The sequence below is a fragment of the Mus pahari genome, chromosome 1 (assembly GCF_900095145.1).
Source record: "Mus pahari chromosome 1, PAHARI_EIJ_v1.1, whole genome shotgun sequence".
Lineage (NCBI taxonomy): Eukaryota > Metazoa > Chordata > Mammalia > Rodentia > Muridae > Mus > Mus pahari.
Window position 1 is genome coordinate 85,844,375 of NC_034590.1, and position 12,011 is coordinate 85,856,385.

Consider the following 12,011-nt stretch of genomic DNA (forward strand, 5'->3'; position numbering starts at 1 on the left):
AGTGCTGGGATTAAAGGCGTGCGCCACCACACCCGGCTCTCAGTGATGTTTTATGATAACTTGAAGACATGGCCATCTAGATGTGCCACAAATCTGGTAAATGAAAAGCACATTATTAACCCATTAAATTTTTCTGGACTTTTATCTATTACTAAAGTTAAAATTATTTAGTAGCTACTAACCTTACAATCCTCTTCATCTTAGAGTCACTTAGCTATCTTTAAGTAGATACTGGGCCATCTTATTTTGTCAGTAACATGGTTAAGAGTTCTAAATTGTGCTCATTACAATTTTTCAAATCTATTTGAAGTGAATTATAATCATCCTACTTTGTTACTTAGATGGAATTCCATTGTAACTGCCTCTATAAAAACTAAGTAGGGTCATGAAGTTAATAGGTAAAATATTTTAATTCTAGTGACTAAGCAACCATTTCTAAAAATATTTTCCTCATAGTTTTTTTTTTTCCTTTATTGTGGTTTAACACAGAAATAGCAGATTAGTTTGTGTTTTGCTTGGTTAGGCTTATTAAATATGGCTCCAACTGTATTTTTATATAATTTATTTAAAAGCTATTCTCTGCTTCAAAAATAAAGGAATTAGATCTATGACTACATAAATTAAGAAACTGTCTTCCCAGTGTGCACAGTTCTAAGTTCTGATGTTGGGGCAGGGGCAGGGAGGGTGCTGTTTTTATTTTTATTTTTTTTCTTTTGAGAGGAGGTCTCACTATAGCCTAGGCTGACCAACAACACATTATTTAGGAGAGGATGATCTTGAATTTCTGATCTTCCTTCACCACCTCCCAGACACTAGGTTTACAGGCATAGTCAGGTCTTACTTTGGGTACAGTTCTATCAATGGTTCATTCTTATCTGAAATTTAGGAAAGCAGTGCTTCTATACAAGCAGTTCAACTAGAGTAACTGCTGAGCACAGATGCTGACACTCGGTATGGAGACTTAAGACTAGACATGTACTGTCATACCATTTGTTTATACTTTAAAATCAAGGCTGGAAGGCTTCAGAATGAGTAGGGGAAAGTCATCCTGACGGTATGTCAGGTTCAACTGTGGATGCAAATTCAGCTATAACGTACAGAAGTTTATCTTCAGTATCTGAACACTGGACTACAAGATCTTGCAGGAAGCTTATTCATTGTTGGGGCTGGGAAAGGTTCAGGGAAATGGGGAAAAAGGAAATAGAAACAGGATTGCAAATGGGAAGGGCAGCGAATGTATCTATCCTAAGGGAGTGGATGGGGTGATCTCTTGCAACTAAACTGAGGAGACAGTTGAAACAGGTTGGGAGTGCTACTGTACTGTAACTTTAAAGGGGTTTATTATATAGGAAATTTACCCCCTCTCCAACCCCAAGAAAAAGAATATAGATACAGGATTTTCTGGCAAACAGACTTCAGTCGATGAAGTTTCAAATAATATCTACCTTAAGAAAGGGGTCAGAGGGTTGGGTTACTCCTATCTAGAATACATTAAGCCCAGTGGAAAACGGTCCACAATTCCAGAGGGGTGGGGCTGTTTAGAAAAAAAAAAAAAAAAAGCCTTCAGCTTCAGCTTCACACAGAACTCTTTTCAGTGAGAAAAGAAAGGAAGGAAGGAAAGGAAGAGAATGAAGACTTTAGTCAGAATATCCCCTGTGAGCTGTAGAGACCACACATTAGGCTGGGGGAAGAAGCCATTTTTTTAAAGGTTTTTGTCTTGAGCCGAGAACTCGTATTCAAAAAGCCTCAAACATTACATTTAAGTCTGTGTGTTTAACTATGATGAATGTGTTTGCTAACAGGGCAGAACCTCACACAAAAAAAGGCGAAAACCCACTCTAGGCCTGTCTGTGGCAACGAAGTTCTCCGCCAACGATCACCACCATACCCATCCGCGGGAAAGCTCCCTCTACACGCCGAAGAAAGCGTAGCCTCCGAGGGCACTCCCGCCACGCCGCGCGAGATGCTTCGCTCGGCCTCCTGGGAATTGTAGTTTAAGTCACTGAATACGGCTCAGTCAGGCCAGTAAAGAGTGAGTCCGAAAAACTACAACTCCCAGTGTGCTCCAGGGTAGCGAGCGGCCGCAGCAGTGACGACTGTGGCGGAGAAGGCCCGGAGGGGGCTCTGCGTTCTGGAGTGGCGCTGCTTGGTCCGGCGGCCGGGTGAGGGCTGCTGGTGTCGCGTTTGAGGAGAACTGCGAGTGTGTTTGGCATATCCCCGTCGGGATCCCAGCTACGATGAGTGCTGCCCGGGAGTCTCACCCGCACGGGGTGAAACGTTCAGCCTCCCCCGACGACGATGTAAATAACAATGGATGAGGGTTGAGGCCTAGTGAAGGCTGGGGTAGGCCGGGAAGGGTGGATGGAGGAAGAAGCGCCCGAAGGAAGGGGGCGCAACGAGGGATGTCTTCCTTTTCCTACTAGAATCTGAAGGTTTGAAGAGGCCCTGAGCTGAGATCCAGAGACCTGCGTAGGAACGGGGGTTGAGGAAGGAAATCCTGAGAAGGGTCGAAAAGGAAAAAGAACTTAATCGAGATGTCTTTGCGTTTTGGGAGACCGGTGAAGCTCATTTCTTAGTCATTTCAGGATAGATATGTCATACTCCTGACTTTGGGTTAAAACGCTCCTCTGGCTATGGCGAAATGTTCAATCACATTTGGACAAATTTTCCAGCCCGAATCCTTTTTTTGCTGTGTACTGGTAATTGCTGCCCTAACTACACCATTCTTAATAAACAGAGACCAATATTAAGCTGAAGGTTGTGGTAGACAGTTTGCGGATGGAATAATGGTTAGAGGGAGTGAGACCCAGAAGCTCATTTTGATGTCAAATACCTTTTTCCTGCCCTCTCATGCCTTCAGCTTATCATTTTAAATAATAAACTGTCCCTTATTAACCTGTTAAATACTGACTACAATGCCAGATACTGGAATTGAAAGATTAATAAAGAGGATGCTTATATTTGTCCTAGCTCTAGCATAGTGTCATGGAAACTGCAGATAACTTGTAAAATTAGGTTCTTCTATAATGAAATCCCTTGGAAACATTGATGGGGAAGTTGGTGGGAAGGGGACACGAGGAAGTCATCTTTGAGACAGATGAAAGCTGATCTCGCTTATTCATACACTGTCAGCATCAGAATTGTAATTTTTAGTGCAGTTTGACATCTTTCATAAGTCCTTTGTGAAGCATAAAAGGTTCCCTGAATTATTTTGTAGTTAATGAGAGAATACTAAGAACCACACTCCTTTGGTTGGAAGATGGGGTGTGGACCAGAATTGTAATAAATAGAATAAATTTTAGTCTTGTAAGGAAGATTAGTAATCAATTTAAAAAGAGTGGAGGAATGACTGGTTGTCTGTGAGATTAAATCATGTCCCTTGCCTTCCCTGCTACTGGACTTTAGATCTTACATTGTTAATACCACCATTCTGCATTGTTAGGAATTTGTCTAGGTTTTTTAGTGATCTAAACTTTAGATCTAAAAGAGCTGTTACATTATTTTCCTCCCAATATCAACCGTGAATTGATTCCGAGACTGTCACACATACTTGCTTTGATAGACTCAGAAATAAAACAACTTTTGAGCCAAGTGAACTTTGATATATTTCAAATCCTATAACTGTTGTCTTGGTAGTTGATTTATAGGTGATTATAATTGCATTTCAAGATTGGGACCTGTGACTTTACCTATACTATCATAAAGATGATTGTGTTGTTGATGTTATGCTATATACAGTAACAGTGGTTTTCTTAACTCAGTTTCCGTTATATATGTTTATTATTTTTCTGCTAACTGGATATTACCTTGCTTGATATTTTTGTTTATTTGTTTATCTCATCTGTATTTTCAAGATAAACCTGATAATTTTAGAAAATCAACTATCAGTTATGTGTTAGTACCTGCTGCAAGGTGTTCTGATTTAGTGATTTGATGCACGATTGAGGGCAACAAAACCAGAAGATACTAGGAATAGATATCATATCTCAGAATGCACTGCTAGGAAAGGGTGACATAGAAGTAGTCTCGAGTATGTCGTCAGTGGGCTATGTGTATAAGGAGTAACACTGCAGTCTGGGGTGAGGAGTAATGAAAAGGGCTTCTTGAGGTTTTATTGGTTTGGTTGAAATGGATAATGAAAGCTGTTCTATCAGAGCGGGAGAATCACAAATACTTGTTAGGTACTGTGTATCAGAATGTAGTATTTTGGAAATGTGCTTGCTGTTCTTGGAAAGGAAGAACGAATAAACAACAATGTATTAAAAGAATATAATTAGAGATTGTAAAAATAGTTACTTAGGTAAAAATGTTGTCAAGATGTTTGCTGCTATGTTCTTGTTGGGTATATGTGTGCTGGTCATTGAAACATGGGCCTTATGTGTAAGTTACAACCCCAACCTGAGTATATTCTTGTAAGAGAATGGGAAATTGGAAAAGTTGGATTTTTAGATAGTTTAGCTTTCTGCAGTTCTGCAGCTGTGGTTTGTGGAACACGAGCTAATTTGGCCCCATGCAGTATGTGTGGAAGAAGCAGAGGTTGTGGCCAGAGCATGGGGCAGCTCATGCAGTTCCTGAGCCCTAGTGCCCTTTATTACCTGCCCATTGGTTTGCTTGTTGGACTGTGAGCGGCTCTAGAGCAGTGGTTCTCAGCCTTCCTAATGCTACGGCCCTTTAATTCTGTTGTCCCCAGCCATAAAATTTTTCATTGCTACTTCCGTAACTGTAATTTTGCTACTGTTACCAAGAGTGTTTCAGGTTTCAGAAGTTGTTGGATTTGGGAATATTTGCATATTTATAATGAGCTATCTTGAGAATAAGGTCTGAGTATCGGTAAAAGATTGACCTATTTCATGCGTTCACAGATGTGCCTGAAGGTAACTATATTCAGTATTTTGAGTGCACCTATCACTACTGAGTTTCCTTGTAAGGTCAGGTGAATAATTTGTGCCATGTTAACAGTCAAAAGAATTTTTGGAGTCATAGCCTTTCAGGTTTTCATATTTGATTTTTAACCTGTATACAACTCTTCATGCATTGTTGAGATGGTTTCTTCTGTTGGTAGTGGTGGTTTAGTTTGGTTTTGGGTATGGGGAGTCAAACCCATGACCTCATACATGCTAAGCAAGTTCTCTACCAATGAGCTATGTCCCCAGCCATTGGGATTTCGATTCAAAACTACTGTGTATCTGAGACTAGTATTAAATTTTCTGTGTAGCCCCAAAACTCAGGACACTGCTACCTTCATCTCATGACTATAGATAGGCACCATACCAGTTATAAAATAGGCTTCTGAAAAGTCTTAGTCAATAAGGAATCAAAGCTAAGTGAAATGTCAGTCCTGGCTCACAGAGCAAGTGGTTTAGTGAGAATAAGAATTGGTGGTAGTGGTACTTTATTAAAATGAGCTAGAAATAGTTAGGACTAATTGATCTATAAAAAGATCTGCAGTCATGGGAAGGAATAGAGATTTGTAACTTAGGCAGCCAAAATTATGAGAACATAAAGTCTCCTCATCAAATGTAGTTGAGAAGAACAGTGGTGTGGTGCAAATGCTTTAACTATCATATGCCCAGAAATTGTTCTCCTTGTTTTAAAACTTCTGTATATTTCATTTGTAATTTTCAGAGAAATAAAAGGGGACTATTAATGACTACTTGGAATTTTAATCTAAATTTAACAATAACAAGTCTAAATTTCTACTCTATCGGTTTCTGATTTTTAACAGTCTTTAAACCCAAAGAGTTGGCATCCTATGGATATAGCTGATTGCTCATGGTATCATGTATCAACTAGAACATGTGGTTAAAGATTGCTTATCTATTTCTAATAGGTTTTAGCTTTCTCGTGGCTTCTGTCTCTTGTGTTTTCGTAGTGAAAATATAATACTTGGACTCTTTGAAAAACTGAGGACTTACCATTTTGTGTTGGAGGTTTTTCATCTTTGCCCCATTATTGTAAAACATTTTTATTTTTTATTATATTTTATTTAGAATGGTCAATCCAATGAATGTCTTCATTTCTTTATCATCTTTTTCTTTTAGTCACCTTTGTATGCACACCTGTCTTCAGCCTTTGCCCATTACAAATCAAGTAAATGTTGTACACATATAATAAAAGATGAAGTAAAAGCCAAGCATCCTTTTAGAAAACTGAGATGGTCCCAGTTCTTCTTGCAAAATGAAACTCTTTCAGCAAAATGGAGCCCTTCCCGTTGAGTGGCTTTCTGCATGAGGGTACCATATTCTTTATTCCTGGTTTGTCTTACTTGATTGGTGGGTTGGAAAAACTCATCTAGTCGTTTATTATACAAAGAATCAGCCTGAGTTATTTGCACATAACTTCATCCTCATTTTTAGCCTATAATTCTATACTACCCGCTATTTTGTTTTGTTTTGTTTTTTAGTTATTAATTTTTGTGTGTATGAGCGTGTTGCTTACAAATATGTCTGTGCACCAAGTGTATGCCTCGTACCCAAGGAGGCCAGAGAGGGCATGGATTTACTAGAATGGGAGTCAGAGACAGTGGTAAACTGCCTTGTCAGTGCTGGGAATCAAACCCAGGTTCTCGAAAAGAGCATCTATTGCTCTTACCCACTGAGACAACTCTCTGGCCCTCTTCTTTTTTAAAAATCTTAGTTCTAAAATGCCTTTTGTCAGTTTTCTTCCTTTGGGTAAAAATTAAAAATTGCACAACAGATGATTGAACATTTTGACAGTAAAATATTTGACACAATATAGTACAAAAAGGGTTTCTCTTTTAGTCACTCTTGTATGACTGCAAGTGGTTGACAGATTATAATGAAATCTTACATTTGTTTTAAAATGTAGAGGAAAATATAGTTATTATGATTCTATAGTACTTAAATTGACAAAACAGTTCAGTGATCCTACTAGAAAGATACAGTGAATTGTAGACTTTCGGGAGGGTAAACTTTATTTCTGTTCTTTGGAGGATCTCTAAGAAACAATAAAGTTCATAACATTTTGGGTCTAATAAATAATTGGAATTTCTCAAACAGACAAAAAACCTGAAAGATTATGATGACATGCTATTCCTTAGAATATAAGCAAGGTATATGTTTGAGTGATTTGTTACATTTTTTGTGTATGTGTACATGTGTATGTACTTGTTCACTCAGCATAATTTCATGTCACACTACGTGGAAGTCAGTTTCTTCCCTTCACCTTGGCAATCCCAGGGCTCAAATTTAGGTTGTCAGACTAAGCAACAAGTACCTTCCCCCATTGAGCCATCTGACTGGCCCAAACCCAGAATTGTTAAAGCTTTCTCTAACAGTCCTGGCAGCCTTCTGTTACTGAGTGTTCTACTCCCCTTCACAGCTTGATTAGGCAGTAGGTGTCACAGATTTGCATCCTGGAGCTCAAGACCCGCAGGAGTATGTATGTACATAGTAATGTATGAGTGCTCTATGTGATGATGGCATTTTCAGGCTTTAGAGACAGAGCTGTGGCTGTAACAAAATGAAGAGTTCTGCCATGAGGTGAGGGAAGGGAGCCTAGCAGAACTCAGATGTGATACATTGATTGACTTCTAAAAACCACGAGTCCCAGTTAGTTAAAACTGGCAGAAGAAAACTTGGAGTTACAGATTGAATATAAATATTTTAGTATTTGTAAATGCAGAAACAAAAACCAAAATAACTAATGTCTTGCAGCTTGGATCTAGCAATTGGGAGGCAGCAGACTTAGGCAATGAAGAAAGAAAACAAAAGTTCTTGAGACTTATGGGTGCAGGAAAGGTAAGCATTGTATGTTTTTATCTTTTTTTTTTTTCATTGTTACTGATTTTAATGGAAACAATGCTCTTAACATCTTTGCCTACAAGTAATGAACTTTAAAAATAAAGTATTTTGCAAATGTTTTTCTTTCCACAGTATNATTTAGGAACTGCTGNAGTTATTACACCGCTATATAAACATTATGAGTAATTGTGATAATCATGAATTGAACTATATACAAATCAGCAGCCTTTGCCATCCAAAATTTAAAGACTGTTGTTTTCTTGTGTTTTGTTTTTTGTTTTTTTATTTTTTTAAGAAGCACTTTAACCATGAGAAGCACTATTCAACTGGCCTTGCTCATTGCCATTTCAGAGGTGTGCTATCCTTTGAAGCTAAATAGATTTGATTGGCAGATTAGGTACGTCATAGATACAAACATATAGGTATATTATGAGTGATCTCTCAACAGACATGCATCCTGCCATAATTTTCATTTTTATGTAAAGTAATAAAGAACTAAGGGACATAAAACTAATTAGGTTACCTTCTATTTATTTATTTATTTATATATATATATATATCTCAGGAATGATTAAATGTTTTTATCTTTTTAAAACAGTGTTGTGTTTATATGGTTAAGGGAGGAGGATGGGGCATCTTGGGGTCCGTTTTCTTCTTGCTTGATTTATTTTTTGCTTTGGGAAATATACCTAGCCTAACCAAACACTTTCAATTTATACAGTTTCTGAACCAGACTGGGCTTTTCTGCACCTTCAGTGTGGTTAGAGACTATATGAAGAAAATTGGATTTGTATAAACTCAGCTGATTGCTTGCTGCCTGATGGTTTTCATAGAAGACATTTCTAAGCAATTATAGCTGCTGCCAAAAGTCAGAAGTCTGTATTTCATAGCCCTTAAAGTAGCAGCCAAGGGACTATTCCTTTTCAGAGGCCTAATTTTAGGAATGTTGCATATATTTTGGAATACACCTGAGTTTAATTAAATGTGTAGTTATAGGTGATAAGAAAGCATTCTTTGAAAACCTTTCTTTTCCTAGCAGTTTTGTTTTACAAGCTACATTTGAAAGCATTGGGAGAGCATTTTCTTCTTTTCAGCACCTCAAGATAAAACCCCACCCTTTGTTGTACATGTAAAGCCCTGGTGCATTTCACCAGCAGTTACTGATTAATACACACCAGCACTGCTCTGGGTCCTGGGTATCACCATTGGTGACGTGATGACTGTTGTGCATTGAAAGAAACTGCAACTAACACAGAGTCGTTAGTGTAAGGGAGCATAGAGAGGTGGCCAGTTATCGCTGGCTTTCCTGCACAAGAGAGCTTCTAGAAATAGTAGTGGGCAGATCTGCAAGCTCAACTCCCATTAGAGAGTTCTGAGTATAGAGGGCTGAGGAATGCAGACCCTACAGAGCTGTCAGGGAGCATTTCTGTAGTGAATCAATGATCCTTGCTGCCTCATGATTTGCGGTGTTTCATAGTACACAACTTTCTCTTGGCGTCTACAAATAAAAGATTTGTTAAAGGTATATAAAGTAATAATTTAGGGGACATGATCAAGTACTAGGATGAAAATTCTGACAGTACTAAAAACATTCTAAGAGAATCTTTAAAATTTGGTAACCAGTTAATGGGCTTTCTGCCATTATATAAATCTTTGCCTAAAGGGCTGGAGGTGGAACTTAGATGTATCCTGAGATGGAAGAAATATACATGTGTCTCCACAGGCGCTTTTTAATGTTGCTTTGGGATTAGATTTAATCTTTTCATGGATCCTTTCTTTACTTTAGGAAATGAAATGGGAACTATAAAGAGTGGACTGACTAATGAAACTAATTATGTAGTTTCTTTGAATCAAACTATTTTTAATGTTTTGTATTACATTGTTTTAAGATCTGTCTTTGGCCGGTTGAAATTGAGGGTTTATTGTAATCTAATAAAGAGCTAGCTAGTTAATTGTGATATATTGTAAATAATAATGTTCATTTTCATTTTCTACTACTTGGTACGTGATAAGTATTTTGCTTTCAATCTAAATAAGTTTTGGGGGGATTCTTTGTCTTTGTTTTGTTTGCTTGCTTGCTTGCTGGCTTTCTAAGATATTCTTGAGGAATCAGGAAGAGATTGCAGAAAAGATTTTAAGAAATTCATGAGGTTTAGGCATGATGATAGCACATGCCTTTAATCCCAGCACTCAGGAGGCAGAGGCAGGCAGATCTCTAAAGTTGCAGGCCAGCCTGGTTTACAGAATAATTTCCAGGATAATCAGAACTACATAGAGAAATCAGTGTTGAGATGGGAGCAAGGGGCCATGATGAAATGACAACACACACTCAGCAGGAAAGAAAATGCTTGGGCTGGCTTAATTTTCTCATTGTGTATCATTTGAAATTCTAGCCTGGGACAGGCATGTGGTGCTTGCCTTCAATCCTATCACTTGGGAGACAGATGCAGAGAGATCTCTTAGGAGTTCAAGGACAGCCTGGTCTACATAGTGAGACCTTGTCTCAAAATATAGACCCTGATCTCGACCCCTTTGAGCGCTCTGTGACTGTATTCTCTGTTTTGTTTTGATGGTGCTACCTTCTAGGATCGTCTAATTCACTGTTTACATTTGTGTGTTTCTTTCTAGTCTTTCCTCTTGCTAGTATATAATTCCATAAAGACAGAGCTCTTGATTTATGCCTTAGTCTTCAGAATATCCCAGAAGCTTGCATTAGTTTTCACTACATTATAGTGAATATCCAGTAATTATATTAAATGAGCAATTTCAAGTTTTAATATATTTTCTATCTTCTTACAGAAAGAACACACTGGTCGTCTTGTTATAGGAGATCACAAATCAACATCTCACTTCCGAACAGGTAAGAAAAACATAATTAAAATAGAGGTGCTAGATCTATGATTTTGAGCTTTTCTGTGCATAGTTCTGTTAACTAAAGCATTTCAAGGGAAATATATTCTATTGGTAAAACAGTTGCCTAGCATGCTTATAGCCCTGGCTTTGCAGCATCAGAAAAGGAAAAAAAAAAAAGGGAAAAACTTTTTAATAAAAACTGCAAATGAATTGGATTTTAATTCAGTCTACTGGAAAGTAAACAAAATTTTGGTTGTTATTTACAGCATAATCTAAACTAAATGTAACAAAAATTTTAACTAAATCATTTAACTTTATGTGACCTATCTTATATAGTATATTTCAGAAATCATTTGATCTCTCATTTTTCTGACATTAGTTGTTTCAGAATGATTAGCATTGTTCCACATCGGCCTTTCAAAATGGAAAGGCATTTTGGTATTTAATACTTGTCTTTTAAAATTGAGAATTATAGCAAAGTGAAATGGCATGAGTGCATGAGACGCTGTGATAGTCCTTGCCGTGCTCGCTAGATAATGATGCCAAAGACATTGAGGGCTCTATGAAGAAAATAACCTGAAGCACAGAAATTTGTGATTGGAACCTAAAATTGCTTTTATACACTAAAGCACTGTGTCCAGTGTTGGGTACAGACTATTGAGGACCGTCCATTTGAAGTGGGGTTCACAGTGCTGCCAGTGCTCTGCTGCCTGGTGCAGAGTGAGTGTGAACATACAAATGCTGCATAGTAACTATCTTGGGATTTTAGTTTGTTTTTATTAACTGAGAAGCATTGCAGGCCACCCTGGGGTGGCCTTGCATGCTCTGAGCAGAGTTGCTCACTTTTGTTCTCTCTGTTCAGAAACAAACACTCTTGTGTATTGGAGGTTTTTAGGTCATCTGGAGAAAACCTTCTGAGTGATCATTAGACATTTAATTTAGAAGGCTGGCTCCTAAGTTATCATAAATATGTGTGTTGGCTACTGTGTTATTTAGTAGGTGACAACTGTGCTACAGAAACTGCCCACAGAACGCAATGTGAAGTCAATCAGTTAGAGAACTCAGCCCTGAATAGAATAGCCTCTGTTTTGTGGGTCTTTTTGTGTAATCAAATGTTTTTGTTGATTTGACTGAATCATAACCAAAGTACAATGGACACGCAGGGGAAGAAGACAAGAAAATTAATGAAGAACTGGAATCTCAGTACCAGCAGAGCATGGACAGCAAACTGTCAGGACGGTACCGGCGGCACTGCGGACTCGGCTTCAGTGAGGTATGACTGGTCACCACTGGGACATGAGTGCCTTCCATTTGATATTTGGGTTGCCAGAGCATCTGAGAACCCTGAGGGGGAGGGGGGGAGGGGAGAGAGAGAGAGAGAGAGAGAGAGAGAGA

At 38.2% G+C, this 12,011-nt stretch overlaps 1 protein-coding gene across 1 annotated transcript in view; it reads left to right on the forward strand.

The window, feature by feature from the left end:
* The first annotated feature begins 2,083 nt into the window (after positions 1–2,083).
* C1H11orf58 (chromosome 1 C11orf58 homolog) overlaps positions 2,084–12,011 on the forward strand; it is a 12,666-nt gene continuing 2,738 nt past the window's right edge. Inside the window, exons 1-4 of the mRNA XM_021200850.2 lie at positions 2,084–2,300; positions 7,677–7,760; positions 10,563–10,623; positions 11,780–11,889. Of these exons, the coding sequence (XP_021056509.1) occupies positions 2,238–2,300; positions 7,677–7,760; positions 10,563–10,623; positions 11,780–11,889 (318 nt within the window). The 5' untranslated portion in view covers positions 2,084–2,237. The remainder of the gene's footprint in view (positions 2,301–7,676; positions 7,761–10,562; positions 10,624–11,779; positions 11,890–12,011) is intronic.